The following is a 16013-nucleotide window of genomic DNA, read 5'->3' as shown; positions in this document are numbered from 1 at the left end:
ATCTCAGAAGCTCAGCAGTGCTGGGTCTGGTTAGTACTTGGATGTGAGACCACTGGGAAAATCAGGTGCCACAGGGGGGCGCCAGTCGTAAAAAACTGTTGTTGTGTCCTTAGGCAAGACACTTCACCCTCATTGCCTAGTATGAAAGTGGTCTGTGATGGTGGTGCTCGGTGGTGGTCGGAGGGGCCGATGGTGCAGATTGGCAGCCTAGCTTCTGTCAGTCTGCCCCAGGGCAGCTGTGGCTACAGTAATAGTTTACCATCACTGGGTGTGGAGTGAATGAATAATGCTCTGTAAAGTGTCTAAAAACGCTATATAAAACTGATGCATTATTATTAATGAGCATAAAAAGGTATTAAATGTTAAATGAGTTAAATGTAAAACATTACACAGTTTTAACGAGAGGGTATGTAGAATTTTTATTTAGACTTTCATGACCCATCTTTGTCCCCAGATACATACATATTCAAACCAACTAATGCTCTTAATGATAACAATTGTAATGCTGATGTACTCCATAGACCAAGTTCTGACATTGTGTCCTTAGGCAACACTCCACCCCCACATTGCCTATGTCTAGTATAAATGTAGTGTGCACACGTGTGAGGGGCTGATGGTGCCAACAGCCTCAGTTTTGTCCTCACAATAACAACTTTACCACCACCGAGTGTGGAGTGAATAATGCACTGTAAAACACTTTCAGTGTCTTTAGCTTTGAGTTAAAGCCGCCACACTGTGGCACCAGGGGGCGCTGTTTTTAAAGGGTTTTAGACCTCCTCTCCCTGGTTGATCACACCAAAGCAGCTGCCTCAGTTTTAGTCTCTAGTTCGGACTCTCTGATCCACATGAAGCCGACTTGAGTCCCAAAGTTTATTCCATCTCGAACATGGGAGAAGTATTTCTGAGGGTTACAGGAAGTGCAGGGCGTCACCAGAGGTCTGTCACAAACTGTGTCATCATGGATGTGCTCAGGCAGGACCCCCCCATTCTGCAGCAGCACCCTGCAACACACACGTACACTTTAATACACGGGTACACTTTAATACACACCTGCACTTTAATATATGGTATAAGTTGCCATTTTGAGGATGGCGAGCATTCAAAAGATAAAATATTCAGTTCAGATTTCTCAATTTCTGTGGTAACGCCTTTAACTGTTCATCACTCATGGGTAAACTGACTTCACATGACCATAGTTTAAACTGAGCTGGAGGACAGGTGAATAATAATTCTATTGTGAACTTTGCTGTTCTGTCAAAATGCAGACATGTTGTCCTTTATGGTTATCGCTCCCTGCAGTGCTCTTCATGCTCCTACCACACGCAACATGTTTTAAAAAGCACTGTTTTTGGCAAAAAAAAAAAAAAAAAGAAGCATTTTCAAACCAACAAAAGTGAACATCTGTTGTTTTAAATATGTAATAACTCAAAACAATCATGATAAAAGTTTTGGACCGTAGGTTGCATTGCGTATAGTAGGACTGGGTCAGTACCTGTTTGCGAGGCGTATGTTGACGTGTGGGCGGGCAGACTCAGGATCAGGGACACAGTCTGTGTGGATCTTGGTAAAGTCTGAGACCTGTTTCTGGTCCATAGTGTAACAGCAGACTCCCACAGAGGGACCCAGGGCCACACAGATGTCCTGAATGTTGCTCCCAAACTCACGCACCATAGAGTTCACTGTCTCCATGGCAGCTCCCATCAGCGTACCCCTCCAACCTGCACAAACACAGAAGTGACATCATCATTACGTAAAGCTGAGGTACCCAACTTTTGTTTATTATATGTGATATATCTGATATGTACATTGTAAAAACAGATCTTTATAGAGGAGAGGGATGGGTCATGCCATAAAATCTCACAGTTCCTCTGTGCATTTGTCTGAAAATTCATGCATGTGAATGCTATGGCCATACCTGCTTGTCACTGCTTGATTTTGTCAGATCTGGAAAGCTTAAGTCCTGGTTAGTGCTTGGATCAGAGATACGAGGTGCTGCTAGACTAGTGGATACTATTGTTGTGTCCTTAAGCAAGACAATTCACCCACCTTGCCTAGTATAAATGTGGTGTATGAGTGTTGGTGTAAATCGCAGGGGTTAATGGCACAGATTGGCAACCTTGCTTCCATCAGTCTGCCCCAGGGCTATTGTGGAAATAAATGTGGAGTAAAAATCAATTGCCTTTAAGTTAAAAGCTGCATCGTCTGCAATTCTACGTGTGTTTTACATGAGGAGGCTGTGTGTATGAAGCTCAAAATAACAGTTCAAAACTAGCATCTTCCTCGGTGCATGAGATGTGTCTTGGAGGATTTCAGCAGATTTCAGGCTCTCTCGGGGGGAAGGGCTAGTTGTGTCAGGTATGAGTGGATGTCCGGGTACTGAAGTTTGAGACATTTCTTTCGGTCATTTACGCACTCACCTGCATTTAACGTATATAGGTTATTAAGACGTATCCCCCTCACTAATGTTCAATTAGCATCATAACTTACAGTTTGAGAGAGCTGACAATATTACTAGCAAGTGTTGCAACTTCATGTTAACCCTAGATCCAAGTGTAACCGCAGAGACAGCAGTGTTTTCTGCACTCAGGCTGCGCGCATCTGCTGTGTTGTCAAACCATAGACCATCTATATGAATGGAAAATGTGTCAAACAAATAATCTGTCCATATGTTAGCCGCAGGGTTCAAAGTGTGAGGAAAAAAAGTAGTGGCTTATAGTCCAGAAATTATGGTAGTTAAGACCTTTGAGTTTGAAAATCAGATAACCCAGGTTAATGTGAGTTTTTAAAAGAAAGGAAAACAGCTGTTATAGTCTCAGAATGGACAAATTGGCAAATGCAGTTTATAATGCAGTAATGTATAGATAGAAATGAGTAATCCACACATCCAAAAGAAAATGCTAAGATTATCCTGTGTCCAGCCTCACAGTTTTAAAGCCCTGCAGCAGTATAATGAGCCATATTGATCTGTGATACCTGCGTGAGTGGCTCCTATGACCCTGTGCACCGGGTCACAGAACAGCAGGGGGATACAGTCTGCGCCCGGAGCAGCCAGGACCACTCCAGTCCGGTCTGTCACTATCCCGTCGTAAACATCCGGCTCGGGTTTTCCAAGCACCCACACGTCACTGCCATGGTTCACCTGCAAAGATCACATTCACAGAAATACATGTTACACTTATAATCGTGTGTGGTCAATAAAGGTTTGTAGTTTTGATTCATTTAAAGATAGAACTAAAATACCCTATGTGTTATTACTCGCTAATACATGTTTAGATCACCACACTATCTTTTATTGTTTGGAAAATGCTACACTTGCCGAAAACAACATATTAACATGTTTTATATGTTTAGTTTTTGATTTTGATTTTGACTCTCCCTTACCCTTTACTCCCCCTACAGAGCACTATCACAATCAATGTGCATCCCGCTAATGAAACTACTGCACATCGCATCAGGTTTGTCGAGTTGTTGTGTACAGTTTTATATCCTGCTTTTTGTATATTTATGGAGAATTATCGTGTGGGAGCATGACTGATGTAGGTTGAATCCAGGGTATCCTCAGGTTTGACTACGCCAAATTTAAGATTTTTTAAGACCTTTTAAGACCACTTAAATAAAAATTAAGACCAACATCATACCCATTAAGTGGGCGAAAAACTCCAGATCCAATTCTAATAATGACCAAACAGCTACTACATCTAGAATCTAAGAGCCACTGTGGATTAAACCTACACTTCCCCATGATCCATCCAACGTCATTCTCCATTGTACTGATTATTTACTCATTGCTGCCGGCGCCAGAAACCAAAGTATTGTTTACGCATACTCCAAATTAGACGCTCATTCACGTTACATGATTTTACGTAGTTTTTTTCCTCCGTCCATTTAACATTGCACTGCAGGCCAGTTGAGTATACAAAGAACAGGCTAATGAAATTTAAGACCTTTGTGAAAAAAATAAGACTTGGACAACATAATAATAAGACTTTTTAAGGCCCACGCCTACCCTGGAATCTTAAGCAGGGTTAGAATAGGACCGAGGAGAGATCTCTAAATTACTCAAACATGCATGGATCTAAAACCTCTTGTAGCATGTTTTTGATGAGGGAACAACATTACAACACAAGCTCAAAGAAGTCAGTTTAGCATAATAATTTAGCTTTGCCCAAATGTTCCACAGTACGGCAAAACACTTATCTATTTTCACTGAGACCAGCAGGAGGCGCCAACAGGCCTCATTACAAGTGCAAGATGAGGAGAGGCGATGCACTCACAGTAAGAAAGCATTATTATCAATGCTTTGAGCAATTCAACAAATACCATATTTTTTGGACTATAAGTTGCACTTCTTTCATGGTTTGGGAGTTTCCTGTGATTTATACTGCGATGTGACTTATATATTAAATGTTCACACTGGGAGGGCGGTGGGAGGGTGCTTTAGACTTGTGTGTCAGTATCTAGTACTACTATTATGCCTGTACCTCTGTCACTTTGCATTCTACTGCGCATGCCTCCTGTAGAGGCTGCAAATAATGAAATATTCAGCCAAAAAATGGTAATTGAGCAGCAGAAAAAAAGTTTAGAGTGAGTGAGAAACTTGTGAGGGGCTGGCAGAAAGTGGAGAACACAGCTTCACGACAACCAGGAGGGTGCACCATATAACTTTCCTGGAAGTCACTGGATGGATGGACAAAGTCTGGACTTCAGTGACACCGAAACCATCCTGTCAGGATTCAGAAAGGCCGGAATAATTCTAACTGGAATTGATGCTGAGTCTGATGACAGCTACACAGAAGAGGAAGCAGCGCTCTGTTTACCTCATGGATCTATGGTTTATCTCCGAAGGTCGCGCAGAAGTGACACCGAGGATGAACAATTCAATAGATTTAGTGATTTGGAGTGAGATTGTGAGTTTGGTAAACTTATGTTCTGTTGTTTATGCTATAATTATCTCAATAACTCTTAATATGTTACGTTAACATATTAACGTCTATTCAGTCTGTTGTTCTCTGTTCTGTTGTTATTATTAGAACTTGACTTTCCACATGAAATGTCGGTTGTTTTTTCTTCTTCACTGCATATTTTTTGGCTGGTGCAACTTATACTCCGGAGCGACTTATTGTCCAGAAAATACAGACGTTTAATGTCATACTATTGAACATTCCAGTAATGAAAAGTCTGATCTCCCTGTCTGTTTGGTTCATCTTCCTGTTATATGCAACATTTTGAGGAATTTTCACATTCAAAAAGCTATAATATGTAGCTTTAAACTGTTTATCACTATTGCAGTGGTCCTTCTTTCTCATCATTCTGAAAGTCACGCATAGGGCCGCGTACAGTACCTTGGGAAAGTGCATCGTTTTGTGGTCAAATCCAACGACCAGACCCAGTCTCCTGCGGTTCTCGTCCACCACAGCGCGCGGGTCTCTCCTCTTACTGCTACAGAACAGATTCAGAGAGGAGACAGTGGAGATGTAGGAAACCCCACCACAACGCGAGCTGAAGCCGTGCCCGAAGCAATCTGAAAGGAGGAACCAGGACAAACATGCGTCATTATAGCTCTTTATTTAGGAGTAACTATGTATACCTATGTAAAACAGACTTGGTGGTGTTAATCTGTGGTAGACTCATGAAAGAGAGGCTGCAAATCTGTGCCACTGGCCTCTCCGACCACCACTATCAACTCGCTAGGGATGATCTCCAAACCTCTCGATCTCATGGTCTGATATTTATTGCAATATTTTGTAGAGGTTAACACAATTGTGAATATGCCACTTTTTCCTTTTAAAATGCAGTGACAAGACTTTGGTTCTGTCACAATTCAAAGAATTCATGTAGTCTGTTCTAAAAAAGCAAAGCTTCATGGTCTGTAGTTCCCTTTTTTTCCTGCACCAAAACTATTAATATAAGTAAAGAGACTTGATATATTGTGATGGCCCACGATATTAATGACACTTTTGGCGATTATTATTACAGGATATTTCAGTTATTGTTACATCCCTGTTACATAAACAAAAAGTCTATCTCAGTTCAAGATGCTTGATTATGGAAAAAATCATTACCACGATTAGTTTGTTCAATATTCAAATCACAATTATTCAAATATTATTTTTTAGTTACACAATGCATTTATTCAGCATTTCTCTCTTAAAAAACCCCAAAACAAAACACTTTGTTATTGATAATTAACACAAAACTTTCAAATTGAAAATAAATATAGGCTACAAATATGAACCTTAGAACAGTTTTGCGATGTATAAATCATAAAATGAATAAAATCTACTTTGAACATGATATAAGGCAGAAAAACATAAATGTATCTAAAATAAACTATATATCCATCTGTTCTACAATCTCTATATTTAAAAAATAAAATAAATATACTTATGTATATAAAAAATATCCTGGATTATATGAGTTTGGAGATTGTTTGACACACATCGAAACTGTGATCAAAATTCAATTACAGTTTTTCTTCATTGGTTTGGCTCATTTCTTGAAACAGAAATGACATTCTCAAAACAACATGGAGAAATCTCCAAACCACCTTACAGTCGTTCACAACAGAATGACATTTCTCATTGATTTCATCAAATTGCAAATGTCTTAGTGCATGTCTTAAGTGTCTCAGTGCATCTTTGCACATGGTTCTGTAGAAGTCACCTACAGTTAACACAATGAACCCATGTTTAGCACAGTTTCCAAATAAATCAATCTTGCTGATCTAAACTGATGAGTTCATTTTCAGTCTAATGGTTGTGCTCTCCAAACATGTCAGCATGATTTCATTGTCTGAGTCATCATATGCACAACAGTCTGTTCAGTTGTCAGAATTAGTGAGGAACATGATACCACGAACACCATATATGGAATATTTGATAAATTCATGACAGTAATTGTCAGTGCTGCTCTTACTGTGAAATTATTATTATTTTTTTCAGTTTTATCCATAATTGTATTGTGTTAGTTAGACCTCTGCTTCTGTGACAAAACATCTAAGCATTTTGAGCTGCAGTGCTGACACAAGGCCAAAGGGACGATGCATTTTGGGGACAATGACTCTTTATATGAGTAAGGAGTTTAGTTTTGACACATGGATAAACTGTTTTGGCACAGATCTGAGTTTTTGCAGGTGATCCATAGTGTTGTGCTGAACCATCCAGGTTATTTTGAGAAAAGCACTAAGTGAATGCAAAAGAGCCAAAACAATTGAGAAGGATCTTTGCAATTTTGATGGTCCTGACTCTTTATATGGGAAAGGAATCTGTTTTGAAGCATGTGTGAACAGTTTTGGGAAAGATCTGAGCTTTTGCTGGTGAGCTGTAATGTTGTACAGAACTAATAGACTGTTTGGCCAAATGATCTTATAGTTTTAAGAATGTCATTTCTGTTTCAAGAAATGAGCCAAACCAATGGAGAAAAACTGTAATTGCACAACCTTAATATCAGTCTATGTAACGCTATCATATTAACTCTTACTTTTAATTTATTCAATTTAATTATACAGCTTTTTATTTGTCCTCCTGAGGAATTAGGTTTGCAGTAGGGATCGGGAATTGCCACAAGATCGTGCACACAGAACGATAAATGATCTTGTGAGATTTTTTCCCCCTGAATTTAAGTTTTACCTCAGACAAAAATGAGTTAAGAGCTGGTGACAACAATCTGAGAAGCTGTAGTTCCAAGAAGCAGTACTACAATGACCATTAAAGTATTACATAAAATAAATAAGAGTAGTGAAGCCAGGATTGTGAAATGGTTGCACTACTTATTTACTGCAAATGATGTCAAAATCTCATCTTGTCTCATTCTTGTGGTGGTGTCTCATCTTGTGAAAATTGTGTCTCGTCCCACCGCAGCAGTTTCACAAACCTCTGTGAGTTTGGTAAAAAGCTCGGGCTACATCCAGGTCAGATCTCAGCCAATTTTGAAGAACGATATATTGACTGTGATTATACCATGATAAATTATAATATTAAAATTAATTTATAACACTTTCACAATGACCTTAAAACAGGATAATCACAGTAGACTCTTTTCTAAGTGAATCATCATACATAAACAGTACAATGAAACACTAAAGTAGTTAGTTCTAGTATCTACAATGTGTCATGTAAGTGATTTATTGGACCATCTACATCACATAGGCCTAATACTAGAATACTACTACTACAACAAAAAAAAACACTCTCCACTAGTATGAACAAAAGGTACATGTGAGAAATATTGAGCCTAAAAAATACTGTTCATGTAGTTGTTTTATATCGAACGATTAGTCAATATTGGGGGTGTAACAATAACCGAAATACTGTGATATCGTATCATCAAAGTTCTTACAATAATATCATGGACCATCAAAATATATCGAATTACAAGTCTCTTCACTTAAATTAAGAGTTATCATGCAGCAATAGCTAAAAAAGACTACATAGACCATGATCCTTTGCTCCATTTCAGTGACTACATGAAGAAATAACAGTTATAAGCATTTTTAAATCTTAGTTCTTTGGTTTAAGCCTTGTCAAGACATTTTAAGAGGAAAAGTAAAAATAATTTTTTTAAAAAAATTATCGCAATAAATATCGTACCATGAGATGTATGTCGTGAAAATATCGTACCAAAAGATCTGGATATAGTTACATCTCTAATCGTGAGCTTTCCCACGACATCGCAATAAATATCATATCATGAGGTTCATACCGTGACAATATCGTATCGTGAGACTTGGGTATCGTTACACTCCTAGTCAATTATGGTGACAGGCCAAGTAAGGTCTGTGCTGCTCCCAGTAAGAGTGCATTTTTTTTCAAGGTTTAGCAATAAAACAACTGTAATTGAATAAACGCACAATGGATACATTTAAAGCCATACTGTGGAATATTCCAGAAAGCAATAGTATCCTCACAGACATGCAGGAGCTCTCAGACCAGAAAAATGACATAGAACACCTATAATCAACTTTGCGTTCAATATATGAATTTATTTTTTATTTTTTACATTTATCAGGGGACATTTTCTTTGTACCAGTGGAAAATTTGTGGTTATTTATTTTATAGAAGATTGAGAACTTCACACATTCATTACTTGAGACGAGTGCGTTGGAGGAGAGGAAGCAGCCCAAGAACATAAAGAAAAATCCTGCACACTGTTTTACTTGTGAAATGTGAAATTTATTAGGATAGACAAGTCAAACTCAGGCCCGGGGGCCAAATTTGGCCTGTGATATAATTATATTTGGCCTGCAAGATCATAACAAATATGTATTAGACTACAGATAGACTATAGAGACATTATTTATTTAAAACTGTGTTATTATTTTATATTATGCATGTTCTGGATTCAGTGTTTAAGCAAAACTATTATTAAACATTTATTTTAATAAGAAAAGGTTTAACATTGCATATCTCGAAAGAAAAGAAAACATGCAAATGTTGTTGAAATTTTTCAGTAAATATTTAGTTTGGCCCACAACTTCGTCCCAGTTTTTGATTTTGGCCTCTGTCAATTTGAGTTTGACACTCCTTGTATTAGGACATACAGTGCAACATTTCAGCACTAGGCCTTGATCAGGCAAAAAAGGCCTAGTGCCGAAACATTGCACTGTATGTCCTAATAAATCTCACATTTTGCAAGTAAGACAGTGTGCGGGATTTTTCTCTGCGGATATTTATTTGAGCAATAATCAGATTTGAGCTGTAGACGGTTGAAATATGAACTTCTTTAGTTACAAAATGACTACTTAAGTGTTTAATTCTGCTAATTATTTACTGCAATTATGAAGTATCCAAGTAAGTAACTTTTATCTTAATGTACTAATGCCAAAGTTAAGGCGGGTGAATACTACTAATGCGCACATAGAAAATACATTGTTGCGTTGACAGTGACATTCTCGTGACCCTCCCGTATATGGCTCGGCTTACATACGAAACGCTCGGCTGACCACAAGATCCTCCTTCATACACACACTGATCCGCAATAAAAACTCTAAACACACATACTTCAGGGCCCGTCCTTCCTGCAAAGTCCGTAGCTACACTGTCACTTTGTCTAAGACTCAATAAACTCTTCTGACTTTACATTTCAGGAACATGGTCCTGTTTGACTTTGTTTTTACAGTACTGTACATTTAAAATACTTTTTGGGGATAATTCAGTTTTACGGATTCATTTCAATATAATAGTTACTTCAAAATGTGTTATCGTGACTAGGGGTGTGCAAAAATACCGATACATCGTCATAAATTTGCTGATACAGTATCGTTATTGTGGGTTGCTGTATTGATATCGGTTCTTTTTTTCTTGCATTGCGTAACTTTTCCGGTGGAGGGTCTGTCAAATGCTTTTCCCCATGGAGATGTTATTGCTTTGTCTGAAATGTTTCACAGTATGGCATTAAACTTTTCTACCTGTTTTTCAAGGTATTTTCTGAGCCATAAAACCGCCTGTAATTGAATAAATGTAAAGTCAAGCTGTTTAATGTCATACTGTGGAATATTCCAAGCAGAACAATGACGTATCCATAGAAACAAGCAGGTGACGACCCGTACTAAAAACTTACATAATGCACGTTCAAGCAATTTTTTGTGACGGCAATATAGTATCACCGCTTATTTAGTGGAAGGAAACTTACAATATATCAATCATCGCAAGTATCGCCGTATTGTGATAATATCGTATATTGAGTATCGCATCGGATCGTGAGGGACCCTGTGATTCCATGCTTAAATGAACCTTTAAATTACAATATAAAAATCGAAACCAACCTGGTATTAGCGTGGACTTGCTGACCGTAATCTCGCCTTTTAACGCAGGAAGCCGCCGTACGAACTCCTCCACGTCTTTGCGCACCTTTTCTCCAGGTGAGTCCAAGGGGGCGTGGCTCGGACACTCTGCGCAGGTGCATTTATCTGACGCTATAAGGTCAAACTCAAAGCTGTACACCGCCGTAAACAGCCGCTCTCTGTACAAATCTATCATCTGTTTTCCATTTGGAGACGTGACGACTTTTATCACGCTGACATCGAGTTCGTCCAGGATTTGTTTGAAGCGATATAAGCCACTGGCAGTGCTGACATCCTCCAGAATGTTTACGCTTTTAGATGTCGCCTTTAGCTTTTCAATTACGCAGTTGTTGGCTTCGTTTTGCGTCGCGTAAAGCAAAAAAACGTGATAATCTCTGACCAGCCTCTCCAAATGTGACGCTCCGACGCACGCACTGCAGCCCCCGTTTGCAAAATCGATCAACAGAGCTTCGTGCATTTTGAAAAACGTAAAAATACGTGTTTGCAGCGGGTTTTCGCGCTCCTCCGGCTCGATGCTCCTCTCTTATCAGCGAGCAGAAACATGTTGAGCTGCTGAAATGACTGTAAACCGGTGCTACTTCCTGGAGTTCTGGCACGTGTGGTTTGACTCCGCCCCTTTCGGAAACTCCGATCTGCAAAGTGGAATTTCTCATGTTTGTTTTTTTGTGCTGAGTGCTAGAAGTTTAATGACAAAGGAAACGGCTTTCAAACTCAGACTCATTTGCGTGTGTTTCCTGCAGGATTAGCCAAGATGCAAAACGCTGAATGTGTGAAAACCTCCGCAAGTGCGACGCTGAGGTCAACGGCTCCTCTGCTCCGGAGCCGAGTCCAGATTCTGAGATCTGTCCGCAGCAATAAGAGCCTCATGCAGGCTGCGGCTCATGCAGTCTGCGGCTCATGCAGTCTAGGGCTCATACAGTCTGTGGCTCATGCAGACTGTGGCTCATACAGTCTGTGGCTCATGCAGACTGTGGCTCATACAGACTGTGGCTCATGCAGTCTGTCGCTCATGCAGTCTGTGGCTCATGTAGTCTGTGGCTCATGCAGTCTGTCGCTCATGCAGTCTGTGGCTCATGCAAACTGTGGCTCATGTAGTCTGTGGCTCATGCAGTCTAGGGCTCATGCAGACTGTGGCTCATGTAGTCTGTGGCTCATGCAAACTGTGGCTCATGTAGTCTGTGGCTCATGCAGTCTAGGGCTCATGCAGACTGTGGCTCATGTAGACTGTGGATCATGCAGACTGTGGCTCATGCAGGCTGTGGCTCATGTAGGCTGTGGCTCATGCAGACTGTGGCTCATACAGTCTGTGGTTCATGTAGACTGGATCATGCAGACTGTGGCTCATGTAGTCTGGCTCATGCAGACTGTGGCTCATGCAGTCTGTGGCTCATGCAGTCTGTGGCTCATGTAGACTGTGGATCATGCAGACTGTGGCTCATGCAGGCTGTGGCTCATGCAGACTGTGGCTCATGCAGTCTGTGGCTCATGTAGACTGTGGATCATGCAGACTGTGGCTCATGCAGACTGTGGCTCATTCAGTCTGTGGCTCATGCAGTCTGTGGCTCATGTAGTCTGGATCATGCAGACTGTGGCTCATGTAGTCTGTGGCTCATGCAGTCTGTGGCTCATACAGTCTGTGGCTCATACAGTCTGTGGCTCATGCAGTCTGTGGCTCATGCAGACTGTGGCTCATGTAGTCTGTGGCTCATGCAGTCTGTGGCTCATACAGTCTGTGGCTCATACAGTTTGTGGCTCATACAGTCTGTGGCTCATGTACGGTCTGGCTCATACAGTCTGTGGCTCATGTAGTCTGTGGCTCATGCATCTACTACTACTACTACTACTACTCAAGAAACTAGTACTGTTATTACTTCTTAAGATACTACTACTATTAGGCCTACTACTCAAACTACAACAACAACTACTACTACTACTACTCAAACTACTCCTACTACTACCTACTACTCAATCTACTACTACTTACTACTCAATCTACTCCTACTACTACCTACTACTCAACTACTACTACTACTACTACTACTACTACTACTACTACTACTCCTCAAGATACTGTTACTGTTATTACTTCTTAAAATACCACTACTACTACTAGGCCTGCTACTCAAACAACAGCTACTACTACTGCTTAAGCTACTGCTGCTACTACTACCACTAACACTACTATTATTACTACTACTACTACTACTACTACTACCCAAGCTACTGCTGCTACTACCACTAACACTACTATTACTACTACTACTACTACTACTACTACTACTACTACTACTACTACTACCCAAGCTACTGCTCACTTTGTTATCAAATGATTATCATGAGATAGTGGTTAATTTGTACTTACAGTAAAAAAGTCAGTGGTTCAATTCAAATCACATGTTACTTAAATAAAAGTACAGAAATAAAAGAAAAAACAAAACAAATAAAAGTAAAAATATTGCATGAAAACATATACTTAACTTAACTATATATACGTACTTAAAATATACTCAGTAAAAGTATTAAACAATTTTTATTGAAAGAACCTGTTTTAAAATGTCCTCAACAGTTCTCTTTTACCTTTAGTTCAGTAGAGATGAGCAAACAGTGGAGCACTTCCTGTATTACCACATGACATCACAAGTTGAAACAGAGTGTTTTCTGTTTGAGAGAAGAGCTCAGCCTAAATATGTAGGGTTTGTGTGTTTAACATGTGTGTTTCTTCTTTTTGCATCTATACCTTCAATAAGTTACTTCAGGTTTAGTCTCCTATTCTTCCCATCTCTATACTGTGTAAAAGGTCCTATAGGATCTTACACAAAATGGACTCTTGTGAGCTTTATGTCACGTTATAATGTTGTTACCTCCTCATAAACAGACCTGGAGTTGTGTTAATCCTAGTTTATTAAAGAGTAAAAAATATTTCGGATAGATTTTGAAATGTAATAAACGTTCAGATGTAGTGATTTTGATACACATTTTTTTCTAAATTTTAGAATAGAAACAACTGAGCTGATATTATTATTTTGTTTTTATTTGTTTATTTGTTGTTATATATTAATATCAGCCTTTTCAGCAGCTCTCAAACCACAATGAAATATACTTTTACTTTTCAGTCCTTTTCAAAAATGTAGTGGAGTAGAAAGTACAGATATCTGCTGTCAAATGTAGTGAAGTAAAAGTAAAAAAGTAAAAATCCAGATGCCTAAAAATGTTACTTTAGTATAGTACTTGAAGAAGAAGGAGCAATATATAATAAAATTCATTTAGGCATCTCATTAAAGATAATGGGTTTGAAGAATGAGGAAACTCAAATGCTGAAGTGTCTCACCTGGACAGAACTGGAAACTCCTGTGGTGTTGTAATAAAACAATAAAACAAAAAAAACCCTCTTTAAACCTGTGTCATAAACAAACCGCAGCGGACATTTCGGCAAACTATTTTTCAAGGAGTACAATTTAAAGGGCCCATGTTACACTATTTCCTTTTTGTTTCTTTCACATGTTTCACATACAAACCCTGCAGATTTAGGCTGATTTCTTCTCTCAAACAGAAAACACTCTGTTCCAACTTGTGATGTCATGTGGTAATACAGGAAGTGCTCAGATGTGTTGTTAAATTCCATACACCTTCACTAGAACCATTTAGATGATTTCAGACCTGGAAATGCACATCTCTACAGAACTAAAGGTAAAAGGAGCTGTTCACTTGAAAACTATCACTTCATGACATCACAAGGTGGAAGAGAACATTTTGAGCACTGGAGATGTGGACAGACTAATAAACTGGGTTTAACATAACCCCAGGTCTGTTTTTGAGGAGATAACAACATTATAACATGACTTAAAGCCAATTTTGTGTAAGATCCTATAGGACATTTTACACAATATAGAGATGGGAAGAATAGGAGACTAAACCTGAAGTAATTTATTGAAAGTATAGATGCAAAAAGAAGAAACACACATGTTAAACACACAAACTCTGCATATTTAAGATGAGCTCTTGTCTCAAACAGAAAACACTCTGTTTCAACTTGTGACATCATGTGGTAATATGGGAAGTGCTCCACTGTTTGCTCATTTCTACTGAACTAAAGGTAAAAGGTAAAAGGTAACTGTTAACTTACACAGTACATGACATAACAAGGTGGAGCAGAGCATATTGAGCTTTATAACTTTATAACTTTATAACATAGCTAAAAGCTCACATGGGTTCAACAGATTTGTATTTTTTTGCTATGAGATTTGAACCCTCAACTTTGGTAACAAGCAAGAAGGAATAGGCTATATGTTTACATAAAGAAAGAAAATGATTAATGTTATGAGTAGGAGTAGCCTATAAACTCCTGCTCGAAAATGTAGTGAAGTAAAAATACTAATTAAAAAACTAAAATAAAATATTACTCCACTCCATCCACTGACTACTCCATAAAAATCCTTTTTTGATTTTGGTTTTAATGTAATTGCATGAAATGTCCAGCAGATGACGCCCCACACCACATTCCCCAAGTGTTTGCATTAACCTGTGTCAGGTGTCACTGTCCTCTCTGTCATCTGTCACTCCTCGTGATGTCACTGTCCTCCTCGTGATGTCACTGTCCTCCTCATGTCATGTCACTGTCATGTCACTGTCCTCCTCGTCATGTCACTGTCCTCCTCGTCATGTCACTGTCATGTCACTGTCCTCCTCGTGATGTCACTGTCCTCCTCGTCATGTCACTGTCCTCCTCGTGATGTCACTGTCCTCCTCGTCATGTCACTGTCTGTCATGTCATGTCACTGTCCTCCATGTCAGTGATGTCACTGTCCTCCTGTCATGTCACTGTCCTCCTGTCATGTCACTGTCCTCTCATGATGTCACTGTCCTCTCGTCATGTCACTGTCCTCCTCTGATGTCATGTGATGTCACTGTCCTCCTCATGTCACTGTCATGTCACTGTCCTCCTCGTGATGTCATGATGTCACTGTCCTCCTCTCTGTCATGTCATCTCATGTCACTGTCCTCCTCTGTGTCATGTCACATGTCACTGTCCTCCTCGTCATGTCACTGTCCTCTCTCGTGATGTCACTGTCCTCCTCGTGATGTCACTGTCCTCCTCGTCATGTCACTGTCCTCCTCGTCATGTCACTGTCCTCCTCGTGATGTCACTGTCCTCCTCGTCATGTCACTGTCCTCCTCGTCATGTCACTGTCCTCCTCGTCATGTCACTGTCCTC

The 16013-nt window shown here is 39.5% G+C and overlaps 1 protein-coding gene across 1 annotated transcript; it reads right to left on the bottom strand.

Moving 5' to 3' along the window:
• Positions 1-85: 85 nt before the first annotated feature.
• lacc1 (laccase (multicopper oxidoreductase) domain containing 1) lies at positions 86-11371 on the bottom strand. Its single transcript, XM_055150387.1, has 5 exons — positions 10763-11371; positions 5343-5521; positions 2974-3139; positions 1493-1718; positions 86-1001 (listed from the first exon to the last, which is right to left on the bottom strand). The coding sequence occupies exons 1-5, from the start codon at positions 11256-11258 to the stop codon at positions 791-793; spliced, it is 1278 nt and encodes a 425-aa protein (XP_055006362.1). The 5' UTR covers positions 11259-11371; the 3' UTR covers positions 86-790.
• Positions 11372-16013: the final 4642 nt, after the last annotated feature.

The sequence above is a fragment of the Boleophthalmus pectinirostris genome, unplaced genomic scaffold (assembly GCF_026225935.1).
Source record: "Boleophthalmus pectinirostris isolate CB_2022bp ecotype Guang Dong unplaced genomic scaffold, ASM2622593v1 HiC_scaffold_1, whole genome shotgun sequence".
Classification (NCBI taxonomy): domain Eukaryota; kingdom Metazoa; phylum Chordata; class Actinopteri; order Gobiiformes; family Gobiidae; genus Boleophthalmus; species Boleophthalmus pectinirostris.
The sequence above is the reverse complement of the archived record's forward strand: the minus strand, read 5'-3'. Positions and strand labels throughout refer to the sequence as shown.